Source organism: Microcaecilia unicolor, chromosome 3 (assembly GCF_901765095.1).
Source record: "Microcaecilia unicolor chromosome 3, aMicUni1.1, whole genome shotgun sequence".
Classification (NCBI taxonomy): Eukaryota; Metazoa; Chordata; class Amphibia; order Gymnophiona; family Siphonopidae; genus Microcaecilia; species Microcaecilia unicolor.
Genome location: NC_044033.1, coordinates 153,746,585 through 153,759,597, shown reverse-complemented (window position 1 = coordinate 153,759,597; position 13,013 = coordinate 153,746,585). Strand labels below are relative to the sequence as shown.

The 13,013-nt window shown below is 49.4% G+C and overlaps 1 protein-coding gene across 2 annotated transcripts in view; it reads left to right on the top strand.

The window, feature by feature from the left end:
- Positions 1–13,013, top strand: part of FAM98A (family with sequence similarity 98 member A) — an 84,585-nt gene that overhangs the window by 58,590 nt on the left and 12,982 nt on the right. For both annotated transcript variants that reach the window (XM_030196506.1, XM_030196507.1), the window contains 2 exons: positions 11,907–12,023; positions 12,566–12,733. In XM_030196506.1, coding sequence (XP_030052366.1) covers positions 11,907–12,023; positions 12,566–12,733 — 285 coding nt within the window. The remainder of the gene's footprint in view (positions 1–11,906; positions 12,024–12,565; positions 12,734–13,013) is intronic.

Genomic DNA, 13,013 nt, shown 5'->3' with positions numbered 1-13,013 from the left:
GAAAAATTCCGCATTTTTAGGTATAACTTGTCTGGAATGTTTTTACGTTTGGGGAGCGTGCCAGGTGCCCTTGACCTGGATTGGCCACTGTCGGTGACAGGATGCTGGGCTAGATGGACCTTTGGTCTTTCCCAGTATGGCACTACTTATGTACTTATGTACACCCTTCTCCCCATGATTCAGGAAAACGATTGGCTATGATGCTTACACTCGCTTCTAGGTCACAGGAAGTATCTTCAATTTCGGCTGAGGACACATCACTTTCAGTACTGCCTGTTGCCTTTTGGCCTTCTAGGGTTTTTACCAAATGTCTTGCAGTAGTTTCTACATAGACTAGGAGCCCATGTGTTCCCCTATTTGGATGATTGGCTGGTCGAAGGACGGTGCTCAGGAGTCCACGCGGAGAACTATTCAGGTGTTGGAGTTTCTAGTGTTAGTTTTAAACTTGAGTCCCATCTCCATTCTGTTCAGCAATTGGAGTTCATCGGAGCCCTACTAGACACGCAGCAGACGCAGGCTTTTCTCCCTGTGCCGAGGGCCGACACCCTTGTCGCTCTTGCCACTCAGGTTTGAGCCAGCCAGCCAGCAGGTCACAGCTCGGGAGATGTTGAAATTGTTAGGCCACATGGCCTCCATTGTCCGTGTCACGCCCATGGCACGTCTTCACATGAGATCTGCCCAGTGAACCCTAGCTTCCCAGTGGTGCCAAGCCCCTGGGAAGCTAGCAGATGTCATTCGAGTAACACCAGAGTTGGTTCAGACTCTGCTTTGGTGGACAGTTTGGTCCAGTTTGACTGTGGGACTTCCAGGATCACACCCACTGTGTCAGGAGGTTGTCCTGATGTGGAAGTCCAGCATGGGATGCTGCTCAAGGCCACTTACCTGGTGGGCAAATCCAACAAACTGAACAATAGACTTAGCAGGGTCATGAAATTGCACGAGTAGTCACTCAACATGGGCGTTGGCCGCGAGATCTTTTGATCATGGGGCACTCCCTCTGTGGATCTCTTTGCCACTCAGCACAATCACAAAGTCCCTGAGTTCTGCTCCAGGCCCATGACAGACTAGCGTCAGATGCTTTCCTTCTTCATTGAGGGACAGGTCTACTGTATACATATCCTCCCATTCATCTTGTGGCCCACAAGTTGTGGGAAAGACTTTGCTGAAACTTCAAGACCGAGGATCCTGATAGCTCCATACTTGCCCAGGCAGATATGGTTCCATCTTCTTCTGGAGTTGTCCTCTGAAAAAAGCTTGGAGTGTTTTATGACCCTGATCAGGCAGAATGAGGGATTTTTTTCTGCATCCCAACCTCCAGTCTCTGGCCCTCACAGCCTGGATGTTGAGAGCTTAGAATTTGCTTCCATGCATGTTCCTGAGGGTGAATCCTGGGTCTTGCTGGCATCCAGGAAAGAGTCCACTAAGAGGTGTTTCTCTTTCAAATGGAGGAGGTTTGCCATCTGGTGTGAGGATAAGGCCTTAGGTCCCCTTTCTTACCCTACACAGACACTGCTTGAATACCTTCTACTCTTTTGAGTCAAGACCAACTCTGTAAGGGTTCACCTTAGTGCAATTAGTGCTTACCATCACCGTGTAGAGGGTAGGCATATCTCTGGACAGCCTCTAGTTCGCTTCATGAGAGGTTTGCTTTTGGCAAAACCCCGTGTCAGACCTCTGCCTCTGCCATGAGACCTTAACGTCCTCCTCACCCAGCTGATGAAAGCTCCTTTTGAGCTGCTTGATTCCTGTCATCTGAAGTACTTGACCTGGAAGGTTCTGTTTTTGGTGGCTGTGACTTCAGCTTGCAGGGTCAGTGTTCTTCAGGCTTTAGTAGTGGATCCACCTTGTATGAAATTTCATCATAACAGAGTAGTTCTCCGCATGCATCCAAAGTTCCTGCCTAAGGTTGAGTTGTAGTTCCATCTGAACCAGTCGATCGTTCTTCTAACATTCTTTCCCAAACCTCGTTCCCATCCTGGCGAAAGCACACTGCACAACTTGTACTGCAGGCGAGCATTGGCCCTTTACTTGGAGCGAACTAGGCCCTACAGACAGTCAACCCAGCTTCTTGTTCCTTTTGATCCCAACACACAATCTCCAATTGGCTGGCAGATTTCATTTCATTCACTTTATTTCCAGGCTGGGCTGACTCTTGAGGGTCATGTCAAGGCTCACAATGTCGGAGCCATGGCTGCATCGGTAGCCCACTTGAGGTCGACCTCTATTTTAAGAAATTTTGCAAGGCTGCAATGTGGTCTTCAGTCCACACGTTCACATCTCACTACTGCCTTGAGCAAGATACCTAATGCAGTAGTCTGTTTGGACACAGTTCTGCTGAATTTGTTTGGGGTCTAGAATCCAACTCCCCCTCCACACCCCCCCCCCCCCCCCCCAGGCCTGTTTTGTTCTGTTCCAGGCTGCACTCTCCTACAGTTGTATATAGTTTCAGGTTAAGTACTATTTTGCCCTCACCATTGCAAGATCCACAGCCAAAGCTTATTTTTGGCGAGTCTGGTAGTTAGCCATTCGTTCTCACATACTGTCCCACCTCCCATTGGAGTTGTTTTCCATGCTATATTATTGTACTGATGGTCCCGCGTTCTTGCGGCGGGTGGGAGGCACTCGTGCATGCACTGTGGGGATGCTGCACGTGTTCTTAAAGCTGTATTAGCTTGTTTAGGCGCCGCACCAAGCAACGTGGATGACATCACCCACATGGATGAGAATGAATGGCCTGCTGTCCTCGGAGAATACCTGCTACAGGGAAGTATCTTCGCTGTATCTGTAGAAGCAACAGTGCTAAATCAAACATATAAACGGCAAGTGACCGACTCACCTGCAAATGCGCAGTACAGACTTCCCTCTCTGTCCCGCCCTCGCGTCAAGACGTCATGACGTCAGAGGGCGGAACAGAGAGGGAAACGGAGTCGGACTGTCGGACGCTGCCGCCTGGAAACGACCATCACGCAAACCGACCTCCACCCCCCATCCCCGCCGCCGCTCCCGCCCCCCTCCGTATCGGGCCCCCTGCACTGACCTGACAGTGCCTCTCACCTCCGTGTGGAAGGGTTGCAGGCAGGAGCAGAGCGATCTGCTGCTGCCTGTAACGCTTTCACACGGAGGTGAGAGGCGCTGTCAGGTCAGTGCAGGGGGCCCAGCCCGGAGGGCGGAGGGAGCGGCGAAGAGGAGGGAGGGCAGGGGGCATGGTTGCTGGACATGGGGTGAGAGCAGGGCAGAGAGGAGGGTTGCTGGACATGGGGGGAGGGGGAGGCCAAGGGAAAGAGGAGGGTTGCTGAATATGGGGGGGAGGATCAGTGGACGGGGTGAGGCCAGGGGAGAGAGGAGGGCTGCAATACTCGCCCGTTTTTACGGGCTTAACGGCTAGTATATGTATAATTGGCCAGCAGTACAGGTAGGACAACAAAAAAGTTACTAACTTAAACTGCTAAAGGGAATAGTTATTAATGTAAGCTAATTTAAGACATGTTATGTTATTTTTCCACTTGCTCATGCTGTTTTAGCACAGGTCTCATTTTATGCAGTGCGACCTAGTTAGTAATAATGGGGGTTAATGGTAAAATTAACACATCTTCACAGTAGCCCACATTGACGCTGTCTCTTTGTATTGCTGGGCATAACACTCTCATTCTGACCCAACATTATCTGAAGAATTTCCAGCACTATCCAGATAGGGGGTTTATACATTTAGCAGCTGCCGTTAAAACATGTAAACTTCTTTCACTATTGAGTTGATATACTTTCATCTAAGAGGCTCAGTAAGTTCAGAGATTTGTCTCTCACCTTCTTTTAAAAAAAATGGTATGAATTTTTAATCTTACACTTAGCTACATTGAGCATCCCAAAATCAGCTTTGAAAGAAGTGTTATCCTTTTGTTCATAAAAGGATGAACGATGAACATTTTTCCCACTCTCTTTGGCTGTTGATTTAAACAAGACTGTGCTTTGATTACATTACCTGGATTATTTTCTTTTTATTTCATATTTCCATATCATCAAGCTGATCAATCCATGGACTGGTGGGTTGTGTCCATCTACCAGCAGGTGGAGATAGAGAGCAATCCTTTTGCCTCCCTATATGTGGTCATGTGCTGCCGGAAACTCCTCAGTATGTTCTCTATCTCAGCAGGTGGTGGTCACACACAGCAGCAGCTCTGGCTAGGCCTCCAAGCCTAATTTTTAGGTTTTGTTGAGTGCCTGGGGTTGAGGGCTCTTCTTGAGCAAGTGCAAACCTGGTGGTGCCAGGTCCCTCCTTTTCTCCCCCTCCCGCTGGCTCCGTTAAAAAAGAAAAAAAAAAAAATTTTTTTTTGAACGTCCTTAAGGGCGTTTATTTCGACGTTTATTTAAACGTTTATTACAGCTACTCACAGGGACACCAGTTCGTTACAGCTCGGAGCGGAACGCAGGTAATTTTTACCTTTTTGTAGCGGGCAGGGGGTTCCCCGATTGATCTCCACGTGGCCTATGGCGTCGGAGGGCGAGGGCGCAAAGAATCGCTCCCCGGATCGCATGTGCGCTTCTAGAGGGGATGCGGGGGTCTTAAAGCCTGATTCGCCCTTGTTGGGTGACAGTTTGGAGACCGATGAGTGTCCCGGTACTTCCTCCGGTGTGGCGGTTTTTCCCGCCATAAACGCCCATCCCCCGCTGCTCGCCTCCGCCATCTTGGCCGGCCACGCTGCTCGGACGGCTTCTTCTTGGGCCGCCCTTGAGGTGGGAGACGTTAATGCCATGAACGCCCTTAATTTGGGTGACGGCATAAAACGGCTAAAGTTAAGCGCCGTTCTTCCCGCGCGGCTCCTTCGCGGAGTGTCGCGCCGGACGCCATCTTGGATGCGCAGCATGTCTCTCCCCCGCTCTTGCGAGCGCCGGTTGAGGGTGCGTCTAGGGCTGTGGCCCAGGCTGCGGAAGTGCACAGTCTGGGGGGTTTCTCCCCCGAGTTTATTTTGCTGCTGCATCAGGCCTTCCTTATGCAAAACGCTGCCCCTGCTCCCTCAGCTGGTAAAGAGGTTGAGGCCCCTGGAAGTAAACGCCCTTGGGTGGATTCCCAGGCCTTGGAGGACTTTGTCTCCTCCGATGTAGATGAGGGCAGCGTATCTGAGTTCTCCCAACGGTCCTTTGGGGATTCCTTGGAGGAGACGGATCCCCGCTCGGATGGAGCGGATGACCCCTCTGCAGCGCGGCTCTTTCGCTCAGAGGATTTGCCCAACCTGTTATTGCAGGCCATGAGCATTTTGAAGTTTTCCTCTCTGGAGGACGTCTCTCCCTCAGCCCCTGTTGGCTCTGCCATTATGCTGGGGACGAAGCGCCGCCTAGAACCTTCCACGTGCATGATGCCATGCACACCTTGATTTCGGCTCAATGGGATGTCCCGGAAGCGAGCCTCAAAGTGGCTAGGGCTATGTCCCGCCTCTATCCTTTGCCTGTAGGTGAATGTGAGGCCTTTCTGTGGCCTACCGTGGATTCTTTAATCACTGCGGTGACTAAGAAAACGGCGTTGCCGGTGGAAGGTGGCACGGCCCTAAAGGACGCCCAAGACAGAAGATTGGAGGCGGCCTTAAGGTCGTCCTTTGAGGCGGCTGCTTTAAGTTTGCAGGCCTCAGTGTGCAGCTCCTATGTGGCTAGGGCGTGCCTGACTATGGTGCAGCGGGCTTCCCCCTCGGATCCTTCCTTGAGGGCTGATTGGCCAGCCCTGGAATCGGGCTTGGCCTATTTGGCAGACTTGCTGTATGATGTCTTGAGAGCCTCGGCTAAGGCATGGCTCAGACAATCTCTGCGTGGCGGTGGCTTTGGCTGAAGTATTGGTCTGCTGACCACGCCTCTAAGTCCCGCCTGGCTAAATTGCCTTTTAAAGGCAAGCTGCTCTTTGGGGTCGAGCTGGACAAAATCGTGACCGATCTCGGCACGTCTAAGGGCAAGAGGTTACCAGAGGTCAGGGCTCGGGCCAGTACTCGCCCCAGTACCTCCAGAGGACGGTTTCAGGAAGCCCGTCGGTACTGCCCGGGCAGGTCGGGCTCTTCTGCCCCCTCTTCCTTCAAGAGGAACTTCTCCCCCAAGCAGCATTCCTTTCGCAGAGACCGCCGTCCCGGAGGTGCGCCCTCCGGTCCTCCCCCAGGGTCTCGTACCCAATGACGGGGCCTTGGTCCACGCCCCAGTGCAGATTGGAGGACGCCTGTCCTCGTTTCTGGGCGAGTGGACCAGAGTAACTTCAGACGCTTGAGTGCTGGAAGTCATCAGAGACGGCTACAAGCTAGAGTTCTGCCGACCCTTAAGAGATGGGTTTGTACTCTCTCCCTGCAAGTCTCCGGTCAAAGCTGTGGCAGTGCAGCAGACTTTGGACAATCTGATCCGCCTGGGTGCGGTCGTTCCGATGCCAGTAAATCAGCTTGGCAAGGGACGTTACTCCTTTTACTTGGTGGCACCAAAGAAAGGAGGTTCTGTCCGGCCTATCCTCGACCTCAAAGGGGTCAATCGGGCCTTGAAAGTTCGGCACTTTCGCATGGAGCCTCTCCGCTCTGTTATAGCGGCAGTGAAGGCAGGGGAGTTCCTGGCATCCTTGGACATCAAGGAAGCGTACTTGCATTTTCCCATCTGGCCTCCTCATCAACGCTTTCTGCGTTTTGCAGTTCTGAGCCGACACTTCCAGTTCAGAGCCCTCCCGTTTGGGTTGGCTACTGCTCCGCGGACCTTCTCCAAAGTAATGGTGGTCATCGCGGCCTTCCTGAGAAAGGAAGAAGTCCAAGTCCATCCTTATATGGACGACTGGTTGATCCGAGCCCCCTCTTATGCAGAGTGCGGCAAAGCTGTGGACCGGGTGATTGCTCTTTTGAGCTCCCTGGGATGGATCATCAACTGGGAGGAAAGCCAGCTGCGCCCGACTCAGTCCCTGGAGTATCTGGGAGTTCGTTTCGACACCCAAGTGGGCAGAGTGTTCCTGCCGGACAATCGGATTGTCAAACTTCAGGCTCAGGTGGACCAGTTCCTAGTAGCCTCTCCTCTTCGGGCTTGGGACTATGTGCAGCTGTTGGGCTCTATGACGGCCACGATGGAAGTAGTGCCCTGGATCAGGGCTCATATGAGACCACTCCAACACTCTCTGCTACAGCGCTGGACTCCAGTGTCGGAGGATTATGCTGTGCGCCTTCCCTTGGACCCAGCAGTGCGCAAGGCGCTGAGCTGGTGGCTGAAGACAGACAAGTTGTCTGCAGGAATGCCTCTTGTGACCCCAGAGTGGATTGTGGTCACGACGGACGCCTCTTTGTCGGGCTGGGGAGCCCACTGTTTGGGAAGGACAGCGCAGGGGCTTTGGTCTCCTGCTGAGGCAAAGTGGTCTATCAACCTCCTGGAACTCAGAGCCATTCGGTTGGCGCTTTTGGAGTTCCTCCCGGTACTGGCGCTGAAGCCAGCACGGGTCCTGTCGGACAATGCCACTGCTGTGGCCTATGTCAACCGCCAGGGAGGTACCAAGAGCGCCCCTCTAGCCAAGGAGGCTATGAATATTTGCCAGTGGGCGGAAGCGAACCTGGAACAGCTGTCAGCGCACATTGCCGGAGTCATGAATGTCAAGGTGGACTTTCTCAGTCGCCATACCTTGGATCCCGGAGAGTGGCAGCTATCGGTTCAGGCGTTCTTGGACATCACGAAGCGCTGGGGCCAGCCGAGCCTAGATCTGATGGCGTCATCGGCCAATTGCCAAGTGCCGTGCTTTTTCAGCAGAGGCCGGGACCCTCGATCTCTGGGAGTAGATGCTCTCCTCCAACAGTGGCCAACACAGGAGCTTCTCTATGTGTTCCCGCCCTGGCCCATGTTGGGCAGGGTGCTAGACCGGGTGGCAAAGCATCCGGGCCGGGTAATCCTGGTGGGTCCGGACTGGCCCAGACGTCCCTGGTATGCGGACTTGATCAGGCTCTCAGTGGACGAACCTCTGCGACTGCCAGCGAAGCAGGGCCTGTTGCATCAGGGTCCCGTGGTGATGGAGGATCCCTCCCCCTTTGGTCTTACGGCCTGGCTATTGAGCGGCAGCGTCTGAGGAAGAAGGGCTTCTCAGACAAGGTCATCGCCGCTATGCTGAGAGCGATGAAGCGCTCTACTTCTACTGCTTACGCCAGGGTTTGGCGTACCTTTGCAACGTGGTGTGAAGCAGGCTCACTTTCTCCCTTCACTGCTCCAATCTCTTCAGTGTTGGCGTTCCTGCAAGAAGGTCTGGAGAAAGGCCTGTCGCTCAGTTCCCTTAAAGTCCAGGTAGCGGCTCTGGCTTGCTTCAGGGGCCGCCTGAAGGGTGCTTCCCTGGCTTCGCAGCCAGATGTGGTGCGTTTTCTCAAAGGAGTTAATCACCTGCGCCCTCCTCTGCACTCGGTGGTGCCTGCGTGGAATCTCAATCTGGTACTAAGAGCCTTGCAGAAGCCGCCTTTTGAACCCTTGTCAAGGGCATCTCTGAAAGACCTGACGTTGGAAGCAGTCTTTTTGGTGGCTATCACTTCAGCCAGAAGAGTTTCCGAGCTCCAGGCGCTCTCATGTCGAGAGCCTTTTCTGCGGTTCACTGAGGCAGGAGTGACTATTCGCGCAGTGCCTTCCTTTCTGCCCAAGATTGTTTCTCGCTTCCATGTGAATCAGCAGCTCTGTCTCCCTTCCTTTCGTAGGGAGGACTACCCAGAGGAGTACTCTGCTCTCAAATATCTGGATGTGAGACGAGTCATCATCAGATACTTGGAAGTGACCAATGATTTCCGGAAATTGGATCATCTGTTTGTCCTGTTTGCAGGTCCTCGTAAGGGTCTGTAGGCTGCTAAGCCTACAGTGGCAAGATGGGTCAAGGAAGCCATTGCAGCAGCTTATGTGGCCGCGGGGAAGGTGCCGCCTATCCAGCTGAAGGCTCACTCCTCTAGAGCTCAGGCGGCCTCGATGGCAGAGGCCAGGGTCCGTCTCCTTGGAAGAGATTTGCAAGGCGGCAACTTGGGCTTCGGCGCATACCTTCTCCAGGCATTACCGCTTGACTGTGGCTGCTCGGGCGGAGGCCCGGTTTGGAGCTTCAGTGTTGCGGTCAGGGATTTCTATGTCCCGCCCTGGGTGAGTACTGCTTCAGTACATCCCACCAGTCTATGGATTGATCAGCTTGATGATATGGAAGGTAAAATTATGTATCATACCTGATAATTTTCTTTCCATTAATCATAGCTGATCAATCCATAGCCCCTCCCAGATATCTGTACTGTTTATATTCTGGTTGCATTTCAGCTGCAAGTTTAGTCTTCAGGAGGACTTCGTGTTCAAGTTTTTTCAATTGGATTCTTCAAGAGTTGAGACGAGTTTGTGTTCAAGTGAGCTGCTGCATTCCTCTCCCCTCCGTTTTACGGGGCTGGATTGAGACCTAAATTCTGCCGGCGTTCCCTCCCGCTTCGGGCGGTTGTAGGGCAGCTTTGTACCCCTCCCGCTTCGGTGGTGTTAGGGTCAGTCAGCTCCTCCCGCGGTTGCGGTTGCAGGATAAGCCAGATCCCCCCCCCCCCCGCATCGGCGGGGTGGTGTCCCTCCCCCGCTCCGCGGGGATGAGCTGGACGGATTCCCCTCCCCCACTTGTGTGGGGATGAGCTGGGTTAATTCCCCTCCCCCGTTTCGGCGGTGGTGAGCTGGGCAGAGTGTCCCTTTGTGGGTGTAATTCTTTAAGTGCTGAGTCCTGCGGATGGAGCTTGGATATCGACATACTGAGGAGTTTCCGGCAGCACATGACCACATATAGGGAGGCAAAAGGATTGCTCTCTATCTCCACCTGCTGGTAGATGGACACAACCCACCAGTCTATGGATTGATCAGCTATGATTAATGGAAAGAAAATTATCAGGTATGATACATAATTTTACCTTCTCAGCAGATAAAGAAATGACCCCCCCCCCCCCCCCCAAGCAAGTAATACAAAATAAAATAATTAAAAACAATAGAAAACAAGAAATGCAAATAGGTAGGAAAGGAAGTTAAATTAGAACATGTACCAGAAGGCAGCAAGAAAATAAATTTTGAAGAAAATATATGCAGTTCTGAATTTAAAAAGTTAACATAATAAAGATAAATACTCAACTATAAACCCCATCACACATTCAGATTAGTCAGATGATTTACTAGCCAAACATTTCTTGAAATAATCTGGTTTCCAGAAAACATAGCAGCTCCTTTAGAACTTAGATGTTTACAAGGGAATCAAAGAAGAAATTGAGCCCCTAACTGACAAGGCGGTGGGACACAACAACAAGAAAGCTTTACGCTTACACTGCATCACTCTTGAAGCATAGTTCATAGTTCTCTTGTATTTGATATACCGCCAGTTAATAAATATTGGGAAATGTAGTTCAGCCTAAGAAACAATCCGGTTTTTAAACCTGAATCTCTATTCTTGACTAATGCAAAAGTCACCAAAAGCATAGACAGGATGTCATCCAATCTAAAGAAACTGAGACATCCAGACTGACCATTGGTAACTTCTTTTGTCAGTTGACACCCCCTCCCTCCCATAATCGTTATTTGCTTAGTTCAACATTTTTTTTCTTCCAGGGGCAATATCTATAGAGAACTCCAACACTTCAATCAAATGCATTTATTTTTTAAACATCTCACTTGCCAAAACAAAAGAATTAGAAAAATTTAAGAATTCTTAAATTAAGTGTCCCCAGAGTTCATCATATCTTCTGTTTTGGACTGTAACCTAAGGTTTTCCTTAATCAAAGATTGATCAGCTTTAAGCCCCTCACTCCTGCATGTTCCAAAAGCATGTTATTTGTATGAAATCCCTTGGGAAAATAAAGAAATATCAAATCTTTTTTTTTTTCTGAATGTCCAGAACTTGGTTACAGTCCATCTTTCTTCTGAAGTTATACTTTTAGGCTTGCCCGTAATGTCTTTTCTGTCTTGTTTTATCTAGATTGTAAGCTCTTTGAGCAGGGACTCTCTCTGTCTGTGTCAGGTGTTCAGCGCTGCGTGCGTCTGGTAGCGCTATATAAATGCTATTAGTAGTAGTAGGCTTAGGTAGAACTGATCTGATCATTCAAAGCTCTGCTCACTCTCCAGAAACTTTAGACTGTGATTGTAAAACAACTCTGAACAATCCACATTCAGCTGCAGAACCTTGATGCAGAAAGCCTTATCCAAAAACTGCTGTCCAGCTAGCTCCACACAAGGGAAGGTTGCTCCTTCTGTCAGCTATGGAAAGCTGCACTGACTACAGTGGAGACTGCACTTCCCTTTGCATCATGTTGCACTGGGGAGTATCGCTATGCAGACTGAGCGAGGTCTCCAGTACCATACCGTTGATAAGGCAGGCAGCAGAAAAGCAGTTGGGGCTTCTTTTACAAAGCTGTTCTAGCAATTCTCTGAGCGGCAAATGAGAGGAAGCCCATTCAATTCCTGTGGGCTTCCTGTCATTTTCACGGGAATCACTAGCGTGACTTTGTAATAGAAGCCCTTAGTTCTCCACTTTGAACTACAAAATGTCCATAGATCTTGGAGGGAGAACTGGTAAAGATTCTGGTAGAAAAGCAGGTACTTTTCCTTTCCTCTTCATCATCATGACAAGCCTTTAGGTTGAGAATGGGAACGTCAAAGCACACATCCTTATTCTGCAGCTACCCACTGGATGATTTTGTTTATTTCTTAATTTGTAAGAATTATATATGGAAGAGCTACTATGTGCATGTATAGAAAAGGGCTTTGCAAAGCATTGCTGATATAAGGCACAACAGGAAATGTTTTTTCCGCACTCTTTCAAGTCTTTGTTTTGCATACCTATATATTTGGCTGATCTGTCAATCTCAAAAGCACCCATCAGAATCCATGCATGTAGAATGATCTACCTTTAAGATCTTTTATGTTGTCTTCCAAGGTAAAAACAAATTCATTTGTTGTTTCAGGAGAAAATTGAAGCAGTTAACCAAGCCATAAGCAATGAGTATGATGTTCGAAGGAAGATGTTGATAAAGCGTTTGGATGTGACTGTACAGTCATTTGGCTGGTCAGAGAGAGCAAAGGTATGCACCATGCAGTACTATATAAATGGGATACTATTGGAACTGCCCAGGAGATACTTCAGTGACCTTGCCCTAAAATTAAGTAATAAAATTTCTGTTGTCTTTTTGTATGACCATTATCACGTATACATCCCACTGAGAAGTTTGGTCCCATCACATTATGGGGTCTTGTCTAAATCCCTGATCATACAGGTGAACTCCTCTTTAAAATGTTCATTTTTGTTTTCTGTTCTTGAGTGTGTTTAGCAACAATTTCTGCTGCTCCCCCCCCCCCCCCCCCCAAAAAAAAAAAAACCCACCATTTACAAGTCAGTTCTTGTTCTTCCTTTTCATTTATTAGCTTTCAGGAAAAACCAAGAGGACACTTGGTAACCCTACTCTTCCTTTAAGTAGATGTTTGCATGCCATGCAAAGCCAAAAATAAAGGATGAGCAAGCTGGCTTGAATTAATTCTACACTTGCACACCCTCAGGGTCAGAAAATTCAGCTGTGTAAAGATACTTAAGATTGATTTATTTTACTTTCTTTGTTCTACCCAACAGAGTCGCTCTGACAAATTAGGACTGGTGTATCAACCAAAGCGTTCTTCCTTAGCTAATAAGAGTTCAATATCTGTTGCTCACTTGCTGGCGGCTCGTCAGGATTTATCAAAGATTTTGAGAACTAGCAGTGGGTCTATCCGGGAAAAGACAGCCTGTGCCGTTAATAAGGTATCTGGTCTTTTGAAAATAAATTTACTGTCCCCATCAAGCTAGCATGCTGTTTGCAGTCAGAATGTACAATCTATACGTTTAATTTGTGAATTAATATCACATTGTGCTATGTAATGTGAATGCTGTTATAGCCACTTAAATATATAGAAAGATTGGTAGTATCAAACAAGATGGGAAAGATGAATTTCTTTTCTTTCTTTTTTTTTTTTTAACAGATTTTTATTGCAAAAAGAATACAAAAATGTTGCATCACCCAAACAAAAATAGTAGGAAACAT